The sequence below is a fragment of the Osmerus eperlanus genome, chromosome 5 (assembly GCF_963692335.1).
Source record: "Osmerus eperlanus chromosome 5, fOsmEpe2.1, whole genome shotgun sequence".
NCBI lineage: Eukaryota > Metazoa > Chordata > Actinopteri > Osmeriformes > Osmeridae > Osmerus > Osmerus eperlanus.
Window position 1 is genome coordinate 15,451,258 of NC_085022.1, and position 24,274 is coordinate 15,475,531.

At 46.8% G+C, this 24,274-nt stretch overlaps 2 protein-coding genes across 2 annotated transcripts in view; one reads left to right on the forward strand and one right to left on the reverse strand.

Annotated features, from left to right (window-relative positions):
- Positions 1–3,809: 3,809 nt before the first annotated feature.
- Positions 3,810–9,355, forward strand: dldh (dihydrolipoamide dehydrogenase). The gene is made up of 14 exons (XM_062461924.1): positions 3,810–3,965; positions 4,544–4,619; positions 4,986–5,065; positions 5,383–5,451; positions 5,622–5,691; positions 5,847–5,947; positions 6,271–6,414; positions 6,745–6,846; positions 7,055–7,245; positions 7,477–7,647; positions 7,856–8,045; positions 8,237–8,374; positions 8,609–8,698; positions 8,981–9,355. The coding sequence occupies exons 1-14, from the start codon at positions 3,927–3,929 to the stop codon at positions 9,044–9,046; spliced, it is 1,527 nt and encodes a 508-aa protein (XP_062317908.1). The 5' UTR covers positions 3,810–3,926; the 3' UTR covers positions 9,047–9,355.
- Positions 9,356–9,454: 99 nt separating this feature from the next.
- LOC134021268 (laminin subunit beta-1-like) overlaps positions 9,455–24,274 on the reverse strand; it is a 28,203-nt gene continuing 13,383 nt past the window's right edge. The window contains 20 exon segments of the mRNA XM_062461923.1: positions 9,455–10,906; positions 11,383–11,542; positions 11,695–11,871; positions 12,107–12,248; positions 12,496–12,703; positions 12,823–12,967; positions 13,162–13,368; positions 13,651–13,892; positions 14,043–14,227; positions 14,374–14,743; positions 18,420–18,516; positions 18,796–19,013; positions 19,182–19,286; positions 19,289–19,405; positions 19,899–20,062; positions 20,400–20,631; positions 20,809–20,952; positions 23,129–23,333; positions 23,749–23,869; positions 24,035–24,162. Coding sequence (XP_062317907.1) covers positions 10,767–10,906; positions 11,383–11,542; positions 11,695–11,871; positions 12,107–12,248; positions 12,496–12,703; positions 12,823–12,967; positions 13,162–13,368; positions 13,651–13,892; positions 14,043–14,227; positions 14,374–14,743; positions 18,420–18,516; positions 18,796–19,013; positions 19,182–19,286; positions 19,289–19,405; positions 19,899–20,062; positions 20,400–20,631; positions 20,809–20,952; positions 23,129–23,333; positions 23,749–23,869; positions 24,035–24,162 — 3,507 coding nt within the window. The 3' untranslated portion in view covers positions 9,455–10,766.

The window sequence follows — 24,274 nt, forward strand, 5'->3', positions numbered from 1 at the left end:
AGTTTCCTAGCAACCCAGTAAGTGAGAGAGATGGTCCGAGAGGAGAGTGAGGCCCAAAAGTTCGGAGTTTGCTAGACTAATGATGAGAGACTAAAGGAGGCGTGTCTTGAAGTGCAAAGTCATTAGCTACTTTTTACAATGCGAATGCAGCCTTGTTATGTATGCTCTGTACATTCTCACTGACAGCACACACACACATGCACGTGAGGCCAATTCCCATGGATATGTTTAAGAAAACATGCACACACATATAGGATGGATTTACATAAACTAAAGTTCTGCATATGGCACTTATTCATCCATTCTCTTGTTATACTGTATCTATCCTCTCTCCTTCTGTAACATGTTGAATAGAAACTGAAGAAGAAGAAAAAACATCTCACAATTCTCCCTTTTCTCCCAAACGACCCTCCCAAAGACCAAAACAAAAGCACGAATGCATAATTAATACAGTGAAGCTGTATTTTTAATTGTTGTTCATCTTCAAAGTTGCCCACTTGCATTGTCCACAGGTTGGGTTGGCCGCTTCCGATGGCATTCACTCATTCAGAGAGCTCATGAGTAGAAGCATGGAGTGCACAACAGCCCCAAACTCCCTCTTTCTCAGGGTGTCTGCTCTCACAATAGACTTCCTTAACCCCTGATACAAAAGAGCCAGGCGCATAAAAAAACAGCCAAATTCAATGGCATTCCTTCCCACAATGCACCGGCTGGAATATGCACTTTTTCTCTCTCTTTTGAACCCTCTTCCACTCTGTATAATTTGGAGTTTAGGGAGTTGAGTGAGAGTGTAAGTTGCAAAGAAATAAACACAACAGCGTCTGTTCATGGTGAGATTCAACAATTACAAGCAAGGTCAAGGTGATGAATCCTCAAACCAGTGTTTATCACCTCGCCCCTCCATACTTACGTACAACTCTGTCCCCCTCTGCCTTGTGCACAAACACCTTCCATTGTTGCCCTCAGCGCCCCCAACACGACAACCACCACCAAACCAACAACAACCAGCTTCCCTATCACATCCTCTGTCTGGCCTTGAGGAGATGGTGGTGTTGGATACGAGAGGTGGGGATGTGGGGGAGAAGAGCGTCAAAAAAGGCTGGGAGGGTGCAAGAGCATTGTCACGGTGTACAACGGGCCCCATTGGCGAAGCCGGCAGCTTACCACCCTTAGGCTGTCCGGCCACAATGGTGGCTGGGGGGAGTTGTTGGAGAAGGGTAAAAAGGAGAGATCGCTGTACGTGACACACACCCAAGGCCTAATCCTCTTGCCCCGTACATCTGCGCGGGGCGGTTTTGCATTGCGAATCAAAAGCCAGACCCCTCTTTTTTGTGGGGGGGGGCAGAACCCCCCCCCTTTCTGTCTCTTTCACTGTTATTCCTCACCAGAGAAAGGACAGCCTTTTGTCTAATTCCAAGGCCTGTAGTGTAACGAAGCTGGGAGATTCAGGCAGCCAGTCACTAAATGGACGCCTTGCTTTCAGAAGGCTTACTTTGCTCATGTTAAGTTGGAAGTGGGCTTTCATTTAAGTCTCTGTGGCTGTTTTTTTCTTTGGGTTGAGCAAGTAAAAAGACTTGAGACAAGACATGAAAGCTGCCTCTTCAAATGAATACTATTGACTTTGAAAGCAGTCTTTTCTGTGCTTTCAGGCATGTTTTTGAGGGTCCCAGTGATGCCTTAAAATTGTATTTGTCTGCAGATCTAAAGTATTTTTCAACACCTTCTGTTTCACAAGTTAAATGGGACACCAAAAAATATACTTCCACAATGTTTTATTATCTCTCAGGGTGCCAGGCTTAAAAATTAGGTAGGACTTAGTTGAACTTATCTCAAAACCAGTTCACTCTGTCTTGTTTATGTTACGCGCAGGTATAATTTGTTTCTCAGAGGATTCTCACCTTGAGAGTTACTCTTACTGTACAAACTAATTATGACTATTACACTAATACCAGTTGGTGTTAAAAAATTCATGACTTTTTGAAACCAAACTCCTGCATTATTTAATACTTTTGGCGAAGGGATACTGCAAAACAAATGTGAGTGAAGTGGTGTGTTTACACTGTCTTTGTGTTATTTGACCTACATCTGTGCAAGGAGATCATTTCACAAAGTTATGGCAAAATGCAATAGTGAATTGTAAAAAACGACAACATCCATTACAGATCATTTGACTGTCGTTCTTCAGATTTGTGTTGACAATCCCCGGTTACATTTATAACAAATAAGCCAATACATATTTGTAAATGTGTGTATGTTCATATATGCATACAAAAACCTTTTGTAAACATGTTTAAAAATAAGAAGAAAAGCATCGAATCAGCATGAGAAATGATGAATAATAAACTCTGTACTTTGGTGTGTACTCAATTCTTCAGTAGCACAAAATATTAGGGATTTACCTTAATTCAAGTACTGTCCTCTAGTGGTCATTTTGACAAAGTACAATTAAAGGCCATGTAAGGACACCATCTTCCCAGACGCTGTATACATAAAAAACTTGTACTAAACAAAACTAATACTATAGAAATTATGTTCGATTAATTCTTTGTTCACTGCGATTGAGGGTAGAATATACTCCAGGGTAGAAAAATATACTCTATTACATATTCTGGTTTGGGTATCCATGACAACAACACTTCAGCATTTTCAATGAAACACACGCATGCAGCTAGAATGTCTTTCAGTCAGAAAGTTCCATGGTGGGTTCATCTGAGTTGGGGAAGTTCATGACTACATCGTGTTCTGCAAAGCCTCAGTCAACCACTTTCCTTTCTCCCTCATATAGTCAAATTCATCATATAGTGAAGTGTAGAGGAGTTGTCGCACACCACCTAAGGTCCAGTCTATTTCTTCTAGTTAATGATCTCAGATGTGCAAAGGGAACCAGACAAGGACATGTTTTGGTATGAGATGCAGCCCTTATCATGCTCCCTGGGGCCCATTCAGGTCCAGTCAGCAAGCCCCTGGTTGGACTCTTTTCTAGACGCACAATTGGTGAGTTCAGGCAGAAACTGTCCGGTTCACAGCAGCACCATGAGAATCCAACAATAAAGTGGATTTGCACAAAATCACATCCCAACACAAAGTGTTTCAGTACTTGTAAGTCCCTGTTCTGTTCTTCTATCCTTATCATAACCCTGTATTAAATATAGAGTTCATGCTTTGAAAAAAACTTTGCTAAGCTTCATCTCATGTATTTCAATATAGGCAGAAGTAACTAAAGTGCATGTGAAAGTTGTAAATAATTTGACATGTATAGGGCCTACTTTTATAATGATATTAGTGCTGCCGCCTAGTGGTAAATTTAGCACATTACACCCCAAGGTTAACTGAGGACATACACACAATATGCCCAGAAACTGATAACTGCATTAACAAAAAATATATAATTAACTAGTGAGAGATGCGATTGAGATGCATTTCTCGCTTCCTCTCTTTCACTCTCTAACATGGTACGCATCTTTGATGAAGCAATAGATCACAGCATCAGCAAACTAGACTAGGCCTACTTCTTTTCAAACATCCTAGGCCAGCAAAAGTGACTGTTTTGGTATGCGATGCAGCCCTTATCCTATTGGGGCGCAGCAGGAGCCATTAGATAGGCAAGCCAGTGTCACACTGTGTGGGATGTCACTAGAATGGGCAGGGGGAGAGTTAGTGAGTTGATCATTTGACAGTCACCTGACGGAATTCAACCAGCCTTGTTTTGATCATTTAGGACTTGCCTCTGTAACATTACTCAAAATATATTTGAATTAAGTGTCGGCCTAGGTGTTCTTGTTGGGTAACTTGGAAATTAGCCTTACATCATAGGGATGCGACATCGTTTGAGTTTCCGGGATTGCTAATGCGCGTGCGCAATGCAAAGAGTCCTTGGATGATCCGCCTGCTGTAGGTTACGCAGCTTGTAAAGGGACACAGACAAAATGCAGAGTTGGAATCAGTTATATCGCACTTTGGCAACGGTAAGGGGAAAAAATGCATCACTCACAAGAACAAGTTGTCAGGAATAGACATGGATAGTTCCAGGGTTTACAAAGTATATTTTCAGGGCCAGATTTCCCTTGCAGTCCACCCAGGCCTTGCTAGCTAAATGCTACTAGTAGCTAACTAGCTGCTACCTCTCAAAACCTAGCATACATAAGCTACTAGCCAAACCTTTTGCAAGTAAGATAGCCGGCGATAAAAGTAGATATTGACTTGACACCATTATCTATGAATTATCTTAACATGCAGACTGGTAGCCTATGTTAGCCAAGAGCGGAGTAACACCATACTTGCCTAACTTTGCTAACTGGCTAACTCCTCACAAACAGCGAGCAATGAACTGTCAAGCACGCGAGCTTGTTTACTTGGACGTTAAATCTATTTTGGTCTTCACCAATGCTTGATAAGTTAATCAAGAGTAATGCATTGTAGCTTATACAGACGTTAGTTAGCATGGCGGATTGCCATTTAACTTGGTAATTGTACCTGGGTAGAAGTCAGAACAGTTGTCAACAGTCAGTGTTTCTTAATTTCTGTTCTCTCTTTGAACCTGAAGCGAGGCCAGCACCTTCCCTGCAAACTGCATGGAGCGTCGGTCCTCTCCGTCAGAACATACGCTGACAAAGCACAAAGTAAGCCAACATTCATCACGCCAGGGTTCAGTTAAAGTATCAGCAAATTATACGAGTGAGCAAGACAGCAAATTTCTAGCTAGTTACCTTTCTACATAGGAATACAATTTGACCTGTGAGCTTTTCAGTCCATGTTGAACAGGTTGGCAGAGGACCCTGCACGAGCTCAACTGATTTCTTTCCCTCCTATTATCAGACTCTTGATTATGGAATTATGGTGTGTGCTGGGCAGGAACAAAAGTATGCACACTTAGCTCTAAATACCTTTATTGGAGAGAACTTAACTAGATTCATTGGACTCGCAAGGTGAAGTAGCTAATTTCTGTTATTATGTCAGACTAATAAATGTGTTTTATTCCCCTTCAGTTGATGCTGATGTCACAGTGGTGGGTTCTGGTCCTGGTGGATATGTAGCTGCTATTAAATCAGCCCAGCTCGGCTTTAAGGTAACATTAGGGCATGGGTATAGGATTAGCTCAGTTGTAGAGCACTTCAAATTAATTGTAGGTTCAACTCTCTCTCTCTCTCCCCCCCCATGTCCATTTTGGTTAAAAGTGCTAAATTAGTTGATTATTGTACATTATGCAACCATGCTTGTCCTGAATTTATTTGTATATCTCACCTCGGTAGCCAGTGGTATAGAACTCAATAGTGTACAAATAGCCCAGGCTGGTGTATGGAGTATCAGCAAACATTTCTCAATTCGATAGTTTAAGTAGTAGTTCATATTCCAGTTATCAACATTACTTCCTCTTTTCCACAGACAGTCTGTGTGGAGAAGAATGCGACTCTTGGTGGCACATGCTTGAATGTCGGCTGTATCCCGTCGAAGGTAGCCATTTTTTCTACTCCAGATACATTTTTACATGATCCTTGTTGTACATTTACATTTATTCATTTAGCAAACGCTTTTATCCAAAGTGACTTCCAAGAGAAAGCTTTACAAAAGGGCATAGGTCACTGATTGTAATGTATTATAGTTCAATATTTGATCCTTTTCAGGCTCTTCTGAACAACTCCTACCTGTACCACCAGGCCATGGGGAAAGACTTTGAAAATCGGGGCATTGAAAGTAAGGAACACAGATACGATATCACCTCCATATAACACGTATATTAACACATAATTTACACTGGAGAGCAATGCATAGGTCATTTGTTTACAGCAGTGGCAAGATTTTGTGACTGTAGAAATTAACACGTTGTTGTTGTTTGAATGTTTGAATAGTCACAGGGATTACGTTAAACCTGGAGAAGATGATGTCACAGAAGAGTGGGGCTGTCAAAGCACTGACGGGAGGCATTGCACATTTATTCAAACAGAATAAGGTGAGGTCTCCCTAACCCATGACATCTCTGAATAAGCAGCAATGGAAGTATCCTCATGATGAATTGGGACCGTTTGTCATAGTGTCCCATATAGGCAGGGATATGGAGAATTTGGATGCACTTCCCAATCAAAAGTATTTGTGCAAATATACAAGTTGTCAACAAATATCTGAATATACAATATAAATACATTATATAAATATATGGAAAATGTTCTAAGCTCTCATTTAAAATATTTTCATTAAATTGAAGTATGCACTTCCTGCTTGGGTTTTGTTTGAGAAATTAGAACCTTTAAAAAAAAATTGTATTATCCAAATCAGGTGACTCACGTTAACGGCTTTGGCAAGATCACGGGCAAGAACCAGGTGACCGCCACGGCGGCCGACGGCAGTGAGCAGATTATCAACACCAAGAACATTCTCATCGCCACAGGCTCTGAGGTCACACCTTTCCCTGGCATCGAGGTACGCCCTGTAAAGCTCGGTTCTAGAACGTTCTTCTCTGCTTTTACTTGTTGGGATGAGTGTAGCTCAGTGGTAGAGAAATAAGAGCTCATACCCCCCACCCCTTTGGAGAAAACTTCTGCTACATAAAGACATGGTGTATTGAATACATTACGGCTGGGTGTCACACACATGGGTTCAACCTTCCGTCAGTAAAAGCCCCTCCTTGGGTTCTCCAAAAGTGTGGATGAGTGTGTGTTTCCATGTCCTGGGGGTTAGGATGCAGAGCAGATGGGGTGATTGCATACGTGAGTTTTGTTGAACGTGTCTTTCTCCTGACGCCTTCCCCAGATCGACGAGGAGACCGTGGTGTCTTCTACTGGAGCGCTGTCTCTGAATAAGGTTCCCGAAAAACTCATTGTCATTGGAGCTGGAGTCATCGGCGTGGAGCTGGTGAGTGATGCATCTATACACACACAAACACACACACACACACACACACACACACACCTGCTTTTTGATCTGATCAGCTGGTTTTCAACCCATTTCAATAAATGCTTACTTGTTGAATCAAACTAGTAGACTTCAATGGAAACGAAAGCTTCTACAGGCATGAATGTGCATGCTCCGGTCAAAGCCAACCTCTTCTCCTGTCCTCTAGGGGTCAGTGTGGCATCGTCTGGGCTCCCATGTGACGGCGGTGGAGTTCCTGGGCCACGTAGGTGGCATGGGCATCGACATGGAGATGTCCAAGAACTTCCAGCGCATCCTGCAGAAGCAGGGCATGAAGTTCAAGCTAAGCACCAAGGTGATGGGGGCCACCAGAAGGCCTGACGGCAAGATCGATGTGGCGTAAGTATGGGGCGGGGTCAGGGAGAGGGAAAGAGGGCGGGTGTGTGTGTGTGTGCACAAATGCAGCGATTGTGAGTGTGTGTGTGTGAGAGAGAGAAATCTTTCCTAGGTAGGAATCCATGAGGTCATCATACCGATGTTCAAGGTTTTAGGAAAGGCAGATAACTAGGAGCATACCTCACTGTTCTGACCTGGTTCTGGCTGGTTCTGACTAGTTCCGACCTCTTCCAGGGTGGAGGCTGCGGCCGGCGGGAAGAGCGAGACTCTGACGTGCGACGTGCTGATGGTGTGCGTCGGCAGACGGCCCTTCACGGAGAACCTGGGCCTGGAGAACGTGGGCCTCGAGCTGGACAACAGAGGCCGCGTCCCCATCAACAACCGCTTCCAGACCAAAGTACCCAGGTAGCCCCTTGCCTTTCACAGTCCATTCCTGCTCCCTCAATGCAATACACGATCACCCTCTGCATTCCTCTGCCTTTCCCACTACACCGTCTCTCTCTAACCAACAACCCTTTTTTTTCAAATGAACCCTTCTCTTGGTCCACTGCCTTCATTGACCCGATCGGTTCCTTTTGTCCCCTCCTCACCTCCCGCCGTCTCCCGTCTCCAGCATCTACGCCATCGGCGACGTGGTGGCCGGGCCCATGCTGGCCCACAAGGCCGAGGACGAGGGCATCATCTGCGTGGAGGGCATGGCCGGGGGCGCCGTGCACATCGACTACAACTGCGTCCCCTCCGTCATCTACACACACCCTGAGGTGGCCTGGGTGGGCAAGACGGAGGAGCAGCTCAAAGAAGAGGTGTGTGTGTTTGTGCGTGCGTGCACTGCCCAGGTTTAAAATCCTAGAAGTATGGCGACTACTACAGGGTGTTTGGTATTTGCACACACCCAAAGAAAGCCAAATGTGTTTTGTCAAACCTTTCAATATAGAAACCGTTGGATAAAAAACTAAAACAAACCTTCTCAATTGCTTCCCCCTCTGCCTCCCAGGGCATCCCATACAAGGTGGGCAAGTTCCCCTTCGCTGCCAACAGCAGAGCGAAGACCAACGCCGACACGGACGGCCTGGTGAAGATCCTGGGACACAAGGAGACGGACAGAATGCTGGGCGCTCACATCGTCGGCACCGTGAGTCTCTCCTCACCACTGGCCCTCTCTCATCCGCCTTGTAGCATCCGTTAGCCTGTCAACCGCTGACTCGTCCAGTTCCTGACAGAGGCTAATGGGCTACGTGGCTAAACGGCCCATCCGAGTTGCCCTTAAGCCACCTCGTCGCCACTAAGCCGCGATCAGCTTTTGAGCTGGTTGGCCATTGAAGATTGGGATGATTAGCTCTGCTTGACCGTTTTGGTTTTCCTCCAGGGGGCGGGAGAGATCATCAACGAGGCTGCCCTGGCCATGGAGTACGGAGCGTCCTGCGAGGATATCGCCAGAGTGTGTCACGCCCATCCCGTGAGTGTCGACTTTTGACGTGCACCAGAAGCGGCTGCTGTACACACACATACTCGGGCACACAGTAACATGTACACGGCACACACACACGGGGATATTTGTAGGAGCATGGGATGGGTTATAGGTCAGTGGTAGAGCATGCAGATCAATCTGGTTTACATCCCCCACCCCTTTTAATGTCTGTTTGGATAAGTGTCTGCTAATGAAACCATACGTTACTTTACATGACGTTATCTGATTCTCCTCTTAACCCCCCCCCCCCCCGCCTCCATCTTTTTCCAGACTGTGTCGGAGGCCTTCAGAGAAGCCAACCTTGCCGCCTCCTTCGGCAAAGCCATCAACTTTTAACGCTCGTGACTCACACACCCTGTGTACATAACCGTTTTGTCCACGACCCGGAACCTTCTGTCTGTCTGTCCGCACATTCTATGGGGCTGGGTGTAAATGTCAAGGGTTACGCCTGGCCCCTTTAGCTCCTATGGGGGCTTCTCTGTATACATACAACCAAGTATGCGAAAACCTTGTACCACATTTAGTATGTTATTTAAATGGTCGGAATTAATAAAAGGGGGTTGGGCGGTAAAATAAACTGACTGGAGATCAGTATTTTACTTCATTCATGGAAATAAATTCATTTACTGTTCATGTTTCTCTTGAGTTCTGCACTCAGGGTGTTTATTTTTGCTGCTATAATATAAATATATATCTCCACTGACTTAATACAGGTGTAATTATCTAGACTTTTTCCCTACACCAGTTTCAGAGTAGTGACTATTAACAGCCTTTTAAATGCGTCAATACATTTTTTCAGAGAATGACAGATCATATTACTTAGTAGGCATGAGTGAATGACTGCTGGGTCAAATGTTGAGAGAGAAAGGTCTGTATTTTTACTAGAATATATCAAAACGTAAGTAAGGAGATAGAAAGGTATGCCAAAGGAGCAGCAACAGCTGGCTTTACTGGAGTCGTTTTGCTTGAATTCCAAAATTGGCGTGCGTGTTCTGTCCTTTTTGTGTGGTGTATACATTCTTGCTTAAGTCCTAGCACTACAACACAAATAAATGCAGTTCCCATCATACAATGTAGTGGTTTGTGACTGAGAAGGAGGAGATGGTGGTGGGGTGATACCAGCCAGTTTCCAGAGGGTGGTGAGCTTGTACATCATTACGGGGAGTACTGGAGATAATAGTTGTCATTTCAGACCTACTGTAAGAAGTAGGTTGAGGGTGACCATTTAGGTACTATTTGAACGTGCGTATAACAGGAAACCGATTTGATACTGCTGGAAGCAAAGGTTGAGAGAAGACACAGATGCAATGGTGGGATTTCATGGGGTAATTTTGTTTATCAATTCAACTGGGTGGTCCAAAATGCTGTAAAAACAAAGTTTGCTCATATTTCATGATTTATAAAAAAGTATAAAATTGATCTAATTGAGTTTGGGATATATATATCTTTGCAGTCTTGTGATTAGAAGTAGGTTAAACCTTTACATTCACTCCTTCCGCCGGTACAAATGTAGGACACAGAATAAAACATGCTAATGGCTCTCATCACAAACACACATGACGCCACATGAAAGTGGTATCCTTCCAGTGCTTTTTTTTCATAGAGGGATTCTTTTCATCACTGAAATGTTTTTCTTTTAGGTTGCTGTCTCATGTCCTTCAAACACTTGCTAATACTACCATACAAGGCACTTACCACAGCTGGGGCTGGTTCTTGTCCACTGTGTGTGTGTACGTGTGTGTGGACAATGGTAGCAGGTTGGTTTACATTTTGAAAGTGCAACAAACTACAATTTCTGAAAACGGAGAAGCTCGGAAAACACCTCATACACCCTCATTCTGTGTGTAGTTATTCAACCATGTACACTTTTGGTAGAGACCTGCATATGCATATTATGGCATGGTATTATTCTTATCATTATTGTCAAGGGGCCAAAATTATTTCACATTCCGTGACTCCAGGAAGTAAACATTTTAACGTATTCGTTGATTGTTCCTCGGGGTCAAAAAGCATCTGGTCAGGGGTGCCGATGTACATGGCACCAGCCGCTCACTGTTTAGAACAGACAGGTGCTGTAGACGGTGACTTTGTTGCTTATCTCCTGGAGGAGATCTCTCACAGCCTTCTCCAGGTCTACCAGCTGACTGGCCTTTTCCTCCATAGTCTTCTGGTTCTCCTCGTAGGACTTCTCCAAATCTGCAGAGACAGGAGTACGTTTGACCTCCAGGGCTCACTGTCGTTGCTGGCTTACATTCAAGCAAATATGAATAGAGAGAGGCCCTGCATTCTGTCCTACTGACACATAGTATGGTATTCTAACATTTTAAATGCATGTATTTTACTGATACATGTACGAGATGCAGTATGTGATGACTAATATAGTATTGATTGAAATATACCTGGGCTGTATGTTGTGGGCTTTGTGCCTTGTTACAACTTGGCAACATAGTCACTTACAGTGAACAGGGGGGTGGAGGGAGGGGGGCTGAATTGTAAACATCCTTTATCATTGTCTTTTAGTCATAACAACTCCTTGGTTTGGAGTATCTGGAAAGCTTACCAGCCTGAATTAAAACTAGTCCCTGTACAATAAAAAAACCTCAAAATGCATAATCATGAAATGTTCATAATACATGTCTGTGGGATGTGTGTGTTGGTCTGTGGGTCTTTACCTTTCAGTAGCTGCAGCTTGTCGCTGGCCTGGAGCAACAGGTCTTTAGCTTCCTGCTGGAGTCGCTCCGCCCTCTTCTTGGCGTCGGACACGCCCCCAGCCTTCTGCGTGATCAGGTCGTCCACTGTGCTGTACTTGTTTTTCAGCTCTGTGTCCAAGTCCTGTCAGCACACACACACGCACACACATCAAGTTACACATCATATGAATGTAAAATTAACAGTAAAAAAAACAACAATACAAAAACAGGACCCCTCCAAATGTCAAACCTGAATCCACACACGTGCACACACACACACACGCTGGCGCCCACCTTCTTGACCTCGGCCGCTACTTTCTTGATGTCTTCCGCGTCCGTCTCCGTCTGCGCGGCGCTCAGCGATGTGTTCTGGGCTTTCTCTCTTAGCAGCGTGACGTCTCGCTCCAACCGGAGCAGCCTCTGGGTGGCGTTGTTGAGCTGAAACTCAGAGTCAGCCGTCTCTGACTCCACCTGGATCCGGAGGGGGGAGAGAGGAGGACTTCACTTAAGGGATGTTTCCATGGTGATGCTTCGTCGACGGTTAGCAAGTTTGAGACGCAGGTCCAAGAACATCTTCAGCATTTTGAATATTTCCAGAAAGCCCACACTATGGATTGTTTGTGCTCCAATAAGACCCATGTCACACAGACATGGTGTGACTAGTGAGCTTGGTCCGGTCCTTCTGTTCTAGCAGAAAGTGACTCACCGAGGTCAGCAGGTCGTTGGTTCCTTTGATGTCGGTGGTGGCCTGTTTGATGGCCTCTGCTGCTGCCGTCTGGGCGCGCCCAGCTTCCTCCAGAGCCTGCTTCACCTTCACTGCTGTGTCCCTCACGCCTGTCGCCTCTTTCCTGTGGGTCACACACACACACATAATATATGATATCGATGAGAATGCTAGAAAAGCCGGTATTCAATTCCAGATATGTGTGTGTATCTGAGGTGTGTGTCTGAGGCATGTGTGTGTGTGTCTGAGGCATGTGTCAGCTGTGTTTGTATCTGAGGTATGTGTACGGTGTGTAAGGTGTGTGTTTGTATCTGAGGTGTGTGTGCTTGAGCTGTGTCCGAGGCACGGTGTGAGCTCGCCCATGGTCGTACCTGGCCCTCCGTGCCTGCTCCAGCAGGCTCTCGGCTCTCTGGATGTCGTCGGCGCTCTGGTTCAGGATGGTCTCCACGTGGCTCAGGTCTCCCACCCTCTCCCGGATCTCATTGGTCAGGTTCTGCAGCTGGGCCGGGGTGGTGGGCATCTGCATGGCCAGAACTTCATTAGCCACCGCCTCGATGCTCTCCAGGTCAGCCGCGTCCTCTAGGGGGCGACAGAGGAAAATGTTCATTTAAATCAGTTAACATTCAAATATGAATATCTGGTTCTTTTCCACAAGGTAAATAGAAATGATTCTACACTACGCTAAGCGGCTAACGTACGCGTGAGGAAGTCTCGTATCTGTCGGATGAGGCTGCGTAGCTCCTCGTTGCTCTTGTCCACGCGCTGCTTGGTCTCGTTGGTCTTCAGAAGGACGTCCTGGGCACTCAGCTTGGCCTCGTCTGCCTTCACTTTAGCTTCGGATACCTGGAGGACAGAACACGCACGTCAGCAAACATAGAGCGGTTCAACATCAAGTTGTATTAAGGCCCTTAGACTCAAAGACCAAAACCCATATAGTTTGTATGTGGGAAAGCCAGACATCACTAGATAACTAGAAAATCCTTACAAGACTTTTTGACCATTAGACAAAAAAAAAAGTACAGATGCCCCCTCCTCACCATCTTGGAGAGCTTGTCCACCTCCTCCATGGCGGTGACGATCTCCTGGTCGAAGTCCTTGACTTTCTGCCAGGCGTTGTCCGCCAGGGTGACCAGGCCACTGCAGCCTTCGCCGCCGCACTTCCTCTGGCCATCCGTGTCCACACAGCTCAGGCCGCCACACGGGGAGTCGGAGCAGGCCTCGGACCCGGAGGGGCTGCCGCATGTCTGGAGGGAGGAGGTCAGAGAGAAGAGCTTGTTACGTGATCACACCCAGTTTAGAGCTGTTCATATTCCGTTTGTTTACTCGAGGAGTAACTCTGTATTGTTGGAAGTAAAATGGAAGTCCTCTTTATTGTTTTATCTACATTGAATGAATTTCTATCTTGACTGATCTGAAGATCAGACACTTAACCATACTGTTATTTTACTTGAGTATTTATTTATTTTTTGACAGGAATTGCTTTGAAATATAAAGTCATCGTTGTGCCTTCGATTCCATCACGCTACCTTCTCACTGAGCTCTGATAGGTCCAGAGTCTCCATCTGTCCTGCCAGGTCATCCAATCTCTTGGCATGTTCATCGTGTCTCCGGAGGAACTCCTCTTTGGTCTGGTTCAGTTTGTCCTCGGTGGCTTGCCGTAGCGTAGCTGAGTTTTCCACAGGGTTGCCAGGGCCGCTGGTGGAGGCATTAGCACGAGCCTCGGCCGCCAAGGACTGCAGGTGATACTTGGTGATGCTGTCTGAAGCCCCTGAAAATGCACGTTATACACATATTAGAAACATATTTTCTATGTAGAAACATAGAAAACGCGTTTCGGATTACAAGTGTCTGCGAAATGAATGAATGTACACATTTTGTATCCTTTTTTATCCTATCATAAGAGCTTCAGGTTGCTTACCTCGAACGTCCGAGTTCTTGATGAACTCCACCTGCTCCATCAGCTCCTTGACGGTACGTTCTAGTTTCTGGGCATCCTCTTTGAGGGAGTCCAGTTTGGTGTCGGTGCTGTTGTTGTCTACCGTTAACTGGGCCAGAGTCTCTTCTGTTTGATTCAGCTTCCTGCTCATCTCTGCCATCAGATCACTACAGAACATATACATGTACACGCCATTACAATAAGGTACTACTTACAACAAATTCGTAAAAAGTATTGCTTCCTGGTCATAGATCCTCTGTTGTCTACCCTCTACCTGCCCTTTAACCTCAAGGAGCCCTAGTTGCTGACTCACGTAGCCTGCTCCAACAGCTGCTGGATCTCTGAAAGAGGCTGTGTGGCCGGGTTCTGGGCGAGAATCGTTCTTATGGCACCGGCGCTTTTCTCCACGTTGTCAATGGTCTGCTTGTAGGGTCCCGTGATGCCACTGGCCTTGAGGGTGTTCACCTTGCTGACCAATCGGTGCGTCTGGTTGGTCAGCTGACCCACGATGACGTCCCAGTCGGCAAAGCACTGGTGACAGCGTTGGCAGTCGGGGAACTGGCCGGAGTAGCCACGAGAGCAAACGTCACAGCGTGGCCCGGAGACCCCCTCCACACACACGCAGTGACCACTGGCCTTGTCACACTGCTGCTCGGCAATGCCTCGGGGGTCGCAGTCACAGGCTGGAAGGTAAACATGGTCTTGGTGAGAACCGAAACTGACAAGGAATTCTTAAAAAAAATAAAGGGTTGTGGCTGACTACTCGTAAATAAGCTGTGTTGTAACTGTTAAAACATTGCGAAAATATCCTCAAAGCAGTGAAAGACAGCAGATTATCAGACATCGGCTTGTGATTCCAAAATGAAAACTCTTCACTATTTCATACAGCGTTAGCATTAGCATGTCTTCCCTTCAACCCTGCCCCAGAACAGATTAGCTAGCAGTCAGTCTCCCATTAGAGATCCTGAATAGAGCTGACATTTCAAACAGCCAGGCGACATCCTCAAACTTCGCCTCCACAGCCGCCTGACAGGTTACGGGGGCAGTGTTTCCTCCCCCCTCTCACGCTGACCTGCTTGAAGCTAGCTTTGCTGAGGTCAGACCACAGACCTCATGCGGTCTGTTGGGATCTGCCCAGCCTCGTATCAAAGAGGCAAAGAACCCAGAAAGGAGCTCCTGTGGTTTTATGGGCTCTTGTGTTTATGACTTTTGTATCACATGCTTGTGGAAAAACACATTCTACTCGTTGCAGAAGTTGTATTTGTACAATTTTAATTATTTACTTAAACTATGAGTGCATCTCCATTCTTAGTCGGCCTTGGAGGTTCAACCCACTTGGCATGGAGGTCCACCAAAAGACAATAAGGCTGGGATGGATGGTTGAGGAGGAGGAGTGGAACGGGAGGAGCAGTAACAGAGAAAGAGAAGGATGTTTGCCCACTTCAAAGCTTAGCTGAGGGACATGTGTGGAGTGTGTGGTGGACAATAGGGCCCCTGTGGCCCCCTGCGGTCCCAGCAAACAGCCCCCCAGGGAGCCTTGATGACAGGCATGTACAACCCTATAGGGCCCTCCTGTGTTTATACGTCCTCACGCACACAGACACAGGCACACATTCTTGCGGTGGAGCCACTAACCTACAGAAATGTGTGCTCTATCACTCCATTCCTCCCTCCCTTCAACTTCTTTCAGATGCTTTCAGTCACCTCAGGGTGCTGGGTATGAACAATAGCTGAGGGGAAATGGGACTTAGTCCTGCAGTAATCCTGGTTTTGTACACCAGACACAGAGAGAGGCGAGAGGTGAGAGGAGGTGGGGGATAATGGGCCCCATATAGGGGCACTGCTGAGGGGGAGACCCCTGTGGAAATATGCTGGGAATGTGACCCCTAGGAGCCTGTCGTGAGGTCCTGTCCTTTTGTCTCCTTCAGGGTGTTACCCAGCAAAGTGGAGACTCACTCACCACCACACCCCCCCACCCCTCCACCTGAATGCCCCCCCTTAAGACCACAGCCCTCCCCCGCCACAGATGAAAGCTCAGCTTCATGTTTACTCTAGGGGAGAGCTTTTGACACACAACCTGGTTGTGTGTCAAATCTAGTCCAGGTGCGATAGTGGGGGAAGTAGTCAATATTTATCCTTCACCGCTCCTGACAATATCAACAATGCCCTGAGAGTAGACTAAACACTGTGGCAAAACAAACCTTTTAAATACTCATTAAATTGTCAGATTTTAACGCTTACAAACACATGCATTTCCCTGTGGTATATTCCGAATATATCGCTTTTGCTTCTCAAAAAGCAAAGAATCACCTAACAGTAAGCAGAAGTTTTTGAATGTTTCAACGAGCAGAAATGTGCACCAAAGCCTCAATAACGCTGATCCTTTCCCACCTCTGTTTCAGAAATGTACAGTACTGGGTGTAACAGGCAAGAGCGTTCCCACCCTCTCTCACAGCATCTGTAGCACATTACAGCACAGATAAGATTATAGCGACCGGACCAGACAACGCAGGGAAAATTCCAGCAGTCTTTGCTACATTGGATTCCCATCTGGCTTCAATTGGTGTGTCTGGATGGCAGGGGGTGAGAGAGTGAGGACAGCTCAGAGAGATCCTACATCCTGAATGGTGAGCAGCTGGGGCCGTCTTTAGCTTTGGTCCCACCAACACAACCATTCTCCAAAAACGAGGCAGAAGCTTGGTTTAAGAAACTCTAGGTTGTTATTGTCTTGCGTGTGAAGGTCAATGGTTCTCAGAGTGTTACAGAGAGCATGTGGTGTTCACAAGGGTCACTAGGAATCCAGAAAACTTCCACAAAACATTTACTGGATGTGTCTGAGAATGCTATTCGGTGCCCCCAAAGTATTGTGAAGCAAACAACCAATCCCCCCCCCCCCCCTAAGATTCACGGAATAAAGTATATCAGAGGATATCTATCGATCTTACAAGAAACTCACTCTCTTTTTAAAAGAAAGAAAATCACAACAAAAAATGAGTGTGAGATCTCTCGAATGGCATGTTTTGAGTTAGGACCACAGCCTACAAACAAAATAACCAAGGCCATGTTTTAGTCAGATGTTTGGCAGTTGGGCTCCATCAGATTGAGTAGAGAACTATTGGGAGGGATAGGGGGGTGGAAGTAGGGGTTATTTGATATTTGAAATCCAAGTGTAGCTTCCTGGATTGGCTGGCTTTCACAAACACCCCGCAGACTTCTGTCAACTCATCCCTTTGCTCTCTCTTTCTCTAAAAACACTAAGCTTTCCGGAATATAGCACTCCCCACCGGGACAGTCAAAGCACGAGCTTGAGAAAACCAAGTACAGGAAACGACCAGGCTGTTTCTGAGACTGACAGGGTCTTCTAAAGTACAAGATGAAATAAACGATGAGTCAAGTGATGATACCACGGTGCCGGATATGTTTTAGCATTTTTTGTTGTTGAAGGTACTGATTTTTTTTCAACTCCGTCCAGGACCAGACACATGCAGCTGTGCAAGTCAAGCTGACTCTTGACTTCCCCAATTGCAAAAAAACACAACAATTTCTTAAGTCCCAGTCACGCCATCAAAACAGAGTAAATTACCTTCTGCAGTATTTACCAGTCATTCCCCCTGACAAAACTGACAGTCATCCATGAGAGAATGTGCCGCTTTGAGTATGAGGTGACATTAGAACACACAATACAAAGCTCTGTCAGACCAAGTAAAAAGCTCTACACATACAGTACAAACGCTGTTTAGGAATTTCTTATTTCAGTCAAGTAGATGCAACCACCACAGAGCTCCCTTCATACAGCAACTGTATGCTCAGTAATCTGGAGGCGTTTCTGCTGCAGTGCTCTAATCTATCAGATAATTCGGCTACAGCTGCACTACTACTCTTGATAGCCAAGGACACAAAGGGCCTTTTCTGTCAGCGGGCTAGGCACTACACTGGACCCCCGTCTCTCCTATAGGACCTGGGCCCATCAGGAACAAAGGTGCATTGTGGGGGACGACGGGATATTGGGAGGCTTGGACAGATCCCCCCTAACGCCCCCCACCCGCCCCCCCCCGTTTGCCATGGCAACATCGCCGGTGGGTGAGAGAGCACATCTGGCCATAACATTGCTTTGCGAGGAGACGCCAGGATGCAGGAGGAATTCATGCAACTCCTACTTATTCCTACGATAAGGGGTTAGTGGGCTGGTATTGTCTGGTTGATTGGAGCCCTCCCGCCACCTCTAAACACACACACACACACACACACACACACACACACACACTGACACAGATATACACTCCAGGAAAAACTTTTTAATTCACCCAAGTTCAGAGGATTTTCCCTCCACAGACAGGAAGCAGATTGAAGGGAACCTACCTCTGCATATGACCTTGGGGTCGCCCCAGAACAGCTCCCTGCACTCCCGGCAGGTTTTACCTCCGAAGCCTGGCTTGCAGGAGCACTGGCCACTCAGCTGGGAGAGACAATGAACCAATACTTAATACATGTCTCAAACACACACACACACACACATTCTGCAATACCTCCATCACCCACACACACACACACACACACACACACACACATTCTACAATACCTCCATCAGCAACACATAGACCCACTCATTCTACAATACCTCCATCAGCAACACATAGACACACTCATTCTACAATACCTCCATCAGCAACACATAGACACACTCATTCTACAATACCTCCACACACGAGCTCCCACACAATGCCAACAACCTCACCTCATTGCAGGAGGTCCCGAAGGAGTGATCGGGGTCACAATCGCAGAGCTCACAGCCCCTGCCGCTGGCCATGTTCCAGGTGTCGGGGGCACACTGGTCACAGTGCTGGCCCACCAGGTTGGCCAGACACTGGCACTGCCCGCTGCCCAGGTCACAGTGACAGTCGCCCGCCGAGGGGCAAGTGGTCGGGTTGGTACCGAGGCGGTTGCACACGCACTCTGAGGAAAGAGGGAGAACCCTATTTCATTAGCATGTTAGCACAGTAGCTGCTTAGCACGTTACCTCATGTAGCCTACTGATTGCTTTCTGTAACATTAAGTAAACAGATTGAGATCTGTCATGCAAAGCACGTCAAACACAACCCCGGATAAAAACTGTTAACCCACTCCTGCAGTTCTGCATGAGAGCGTCTCCGTAGTAACCCAGACTGCAGCTGTGGCAGGCCTGGCCCTCCGTGTGGTACAGGCATTTGAGACAGACGCCCGTGTGGCGTCACAGGACCCCGGGTCCTGCATGTCGATGTTGTTGTTGCACTGGCAAGGCTGGCACCGCCCGCCGTTCTCGTGGGGGTTACCATAGTAACCTGGGGCACACTCGTCACACCTGGCACCTGTATTGGAAGAGATGAGGGAGGGTGGGGGAGAGAGAGAGAGGGATAGAATGAGATAGAGTACAAGATAAATGGAGTGAGAGAGAGGGGGGATGAGATAAGTCACGACATATTGCAAAGTAAGAGAGGAAGTTATTCCTCACCACTCCAACCTGACTAGCCTGATCCAACATGTCAACCCTCAACACAATGACACCCCTAATCCTCTACCCATCCAATAAACAAGAACTACCGCCTCGACATGTCCCTCAGTAATAACATCCACCCTGTCACATCAAACCATAAATCTCTCATCCCTCCTTCCCTGACTCTACACATCACAGACACCCCCAATGCCCTTCTGCACTGCGCCACCCCCCCCCCCCCCCTCCCAACGACCCGAACTTCCTGGGAGGCAAGTTTCAACACAACCCCCTCTGTGACATCAGTCGTTCTCCGGCAGCTTAGGGGGGGTGTTGTGGAAATGTCTGCAGCCTGTGGTTATGTGGATTACCTCTGTACCCCGGGGAGCACATGCAGAACACCTGGTTCGAGTCTTGGCGGAGGTAGCATCCGTCGCTGAACTGGCGCCCGCTGCCCGGCCCGTCTGGGCACATGCACGCACGGCAGTGGTCGCCGGAACCCAGCTCGGCATCGCCGTAGTAACCGCCCAGGCACCTGTGAGGATGGAGGTGAGGGGTGAGTTTGGTGCTTGACTGGGTGGGTCAGGTCATGGGAGGTGTCTAATATGTGCTGTTGGTACATACTGTTTGTCAAACATAAATCCATACCAGTCTTAGCAGCAAAGCACGGAACAATTCACATTTGGGCAATTAAGAGCCTGCGACAGTCCAACTGCTTTTTAGAAATGACAACAAATATTTTGGAAGTGTTTTAATTTGAACCCCCCCAGGACTGACCCCCAACCCCTCCTGTCCACCCCACCAAAACCGGACCCCCATGACCCCTACCCCAGGACTGACCCCCACCCCCTTCAGCCCGCCCTAGGACAGACCTTTCACAGCTGTGTCCGGTGGTGTGCTCGCGGCAGGCCAGACACTGTCCGGAGAAGGGGTCGCAGTCCTCGGCGTGGCCGTTGCAGGAGCAGGGCCGGCAGGAGGGGAAGCCCCAGTGGCCTGGCAGGCAGCGGTCACACTGACGGCCGTACGCTCCGGGGACACACGGGCACTGACCTGTGGCCTCGTGGCAGAAGGAGTGCTCCGAGCCCTGGGGGTTGCAGTCACAGGCTGGACGGGGGGAGGCAGGAGGGAGGGAAGGGATATCAGATGGGCAAAAAACTCCCATTTCAGAATCCGAGCAGTTTAGTGTAGGTGTTTGGGTTCATTCTTTTCACAAAATAAACGTAATAATAATATAAAGGATATCCTAAAATGATAATATATGAAAAATACAGTACAACTCACATCTGCAGCCGTTAGGTCCGAAAAGGTAGGTGGAGGGGGCACACTTATCACAGTTTCTGCCAACCACGTTGGGCCGACACTGGCACTGCCCGCCGCTGGGGTCGCACACGGTGCTGAGAGAGCCCTGAGGGTCACACTGGCATGCTGGGAAATGGAGTTGATGAGAGGAGGGGAATTAGAGAGTTGTTAAAGGAAAAACGACATTTCACAGCTAGGTTACATAAATTGACTTTTAAAAACGTTTTGTGCTTCAGAAATATTTCACACAGAAAAGTATGAAGTTGGTCCTATCAAATTCTGCAACAAAGTAACTTACTGGCAAGCAACCTACACATTCTACTTCCATCTAAGTTTGTTTTCAAACGCTGGCTGAGTTGCTTCACAGTGTCAACCCCTTGCATATCTATCACTCTGACAGAAACACAATGTCCTTGTCAGGAGAGGAGTGGAAAGAGATATGAAAAGGAGAAGAGGGGGGTCCAGACATTCCACAGAGGGCTCACGGTCCATGTAGGACAGAGAGGTGAGGTGATATTGGGTCATGTGTGTATGTAGGAAGGAGGAGAGCAGTGATATTAACTGGGTCATGTCATGTCAGGGTGTTTATGGCATCAGTCAATCAAAAAGTGGACTGTATGTGTGTGTGTTCATTGATGTAAGTCTGCGTGTTTCCATGCCTGGGTATGCGTGTCAGTGTGTATTCATGCATGTATCCCTACTAGAGTGTGTGTGTGTGAGTGTGTGTGTCCCCTCGGGTGCTTCCTGCAGTGCGGGTGCTGACATGTTTCAAGCCTCCTTCTGCCACCAGGTTCTCCCACCAACACCAGACTGAAGCTTCCATGCTGTCATCGTAAATCACCAAACTCTCCACAACCCTTCTGACGCTCCTCCTAACCACTGCGGCTTTGGTGAGGAAACCACAGCAATGAGGGAACCTTCTGATCTAAGGTCCACACGCGTACCTGCAGAACCGCTTCCTTTTCTGAAGGCTTTTTTTTAACTATAGGGTAGCAGGTCGGTATTCATTGCGACCGTGCTAAGACTTGGATAAGGTCATTGAGGTACTCTGGAGAGCAGTCAAAAGACAAAGACCGAACCAGACTGGGTTGCAAAGACCTCCGTCAAAGAGCGGAGGAGAAACTTGATGCCAAGCAATTATTTTCAGGAAGGAAAGCCTCCTGAAACAGCCCCTAATTAACAGGTCGGACAATGGGCCATCCATCACCCTGAGAATTTAGACTTGTGTTCATTGTTGAATAATGCTGAGAGCACAAGTCGTATCTATTATAATCATTTCATGCATTTCAATTTGACACTTTTAAATCACAAAACGTAACCATGGCTTCATTCATGCTTTAGTTTAAATGAATTAAATTGTGTAATCTAACCACAACATTTGAAATGCATTCAATTTAATAACATTAAGATATATTCCTTTCTTTTGAAAATTATGTTTGTTGCTTGTTTGGTCTGTTTCAATGTCTTCATCACTTGTTTTATCAAGCAAAAGACAATTTTCGAAGCCTTGCTACGAAATGAAGTTCTTCATACCAGTCTTAACAGCACAGCACGGAACAGGTATGTAATCTAGTCTAATCACCAACCAGCAAAACCACCAATGTGAATGAATCCAGATCCAGCTGCAGCAGATCCTTACTAAAAAAAAGAGCCCAATTCTGAACTCTCTATGAGAGACAAGAGATTTACGAGTGAAGCAGTCTGAGAAAGTTCCTCTGTGGTGCTTTTTAGTGTCAGGGCCCTATAATCATGTTGGGCCCTCAGGGACCAGCTACATGTCCAAACATGTGTGTGTGTGTGTGTGTGTGTGGAGGGGAGCACTGAGAAAATGAGACATAACGTAAGTGTTGACATCAGTCGGAGAATGGAGACAAGGCTGGTGTGTTTGAGACGCAGAAAGCACGATGGTACTGCTGACATAGTGACAGCCAGGACAACAGAGAGGTACAGGGAACAAAAAGGGATGGAAACGTTGAATTTAGAAATGTTGAGGGGGGGGGGGGAGAAAGAGAGATGGTGATAGCCATGACTGACATCACAGGTGATGGGGTCAACATTGGAATGAAATTCACTAATTTCCCCAAAATGTTGTCTGGACTCAGTCAAGTTCTGCCTTTAGTGATTGACAGAAGAAATAGTAGGCTACACCTTGTAGCAAAACAAAGGAAAACACTGACCTTAAAGTAACCGTAGATGAGGAAACAAAAATGTAACCTCACTACCTATGAGATGGTCTCTGAGGTGTCATGCCATGATGAGGTGATCAGAAGGTTGGGGGAAGGGACTCAAACTCACAACCTACCTCTGGCTCCCTGGTGCAGAAGGGCTGAGATGCTGAAGATGAAGTTATGGCAGATGTCGGTGGAGGGGGTCTTGACCACGCTCTGGCTGTTCTCAAGACAGCGGTAGCGCTGGAACGTGTCCCAGGCATTGCTGGTGCCGCTGAGGTCGCCACGGCCCGATTCGGAGAAGATATCCAGGTTCTTACAATGGGGCATGAGAACAATCTGGAAGAGAGAGGAGGAGGAGGAGGAGGAAGAGGAGGGGGATTCAGTTGGCAGGCAGGATCACTCGGAATCTAAAGGAGCTGAATCACCGAGAACCGGGAAGACTTGAGCTACTTCAGGTTCATCCACATGATGGTGATCTACAATGATGACACATTATAGAGCAATGATCTGTGATTGTTAATGACATGACCCACATTAGGAGGCATCAGAAAACTATTTTCAAAAGATGTCCGGCAAATGAGTTTAGCTGTAGAATCATTGATTGAAATACTTAGGATTGTTGAAAATGAAGGGTGCCCTTGACAGACAGGTAATACTGACGTTGTGTGCACAAGTTAGAGAAACTTTCATATCTTGGCTATAACTCATGGAACAATTTTTATTGTGTGTGTGTGTGTGTGTGTGGGCTTACCGAGTCGATGAGAGTGTAGGGAGACTGTACGTCACTGAGAGCGGAGTAGAGAGGAAGGCTCAGTCTCACGGTGTAGTTGAGCCCTGTTTCAAAACACACCGGTCTGGGGAGAACCACATAGCTAGGAGACACACAGAGAGAGAGAGAGAAAGAGAGAGAGAGAGAGAGAGAGAGAGAGAGTAGCATGTTACAAGATACAGCCAAGCACAAATAGACACACACACGACCCCACTTTCTCTGCAATCCCCGTGTCACACACACTCACACACTCAGAAACCGTGTTTACCGTGAGCCAGGGTGGAGAGAGATCATCTGGTTGTCGTCGTCCGGCATGGTGTTGGCACAGCGACTATCTGCCGTGATCACCCCTGGCCTCATCACCGTCATCAACACCTCCTCCCACTGGTCTGGTAGCTACACACACACACAGACACACACAGACAAGCAGCACACACAGTTGTAGGTTATGCACTTTTTAAATATATACGGCATGTTATTATAGGGTATACATGTTATGACTACAGGT

Excerpts from the sequence above, each read along its gene's own strand:
- dldh (XM_062461924.1), top strand. The coding sequence starts at position 3,927 with ATGCAGAGTTGGAATCAGTTATATCGCACTTTGGCAACG. Across the intron at positions 5,452-5,621 it reads TCGGCTGTATCCCGTCGAAG|GCTCTTCTGAACAACTCCTA; the intron begins GTAGCCATTTTT and ends GATCCTTTTCAG. Across the intron at positions 5,692-5,846 it reads TGAAAATCGGGGCATTGAAA|TCACAGGGATTACGTTAAAC; the intron begins GTAAGGAACACA and ends ATGTTTGAATAG.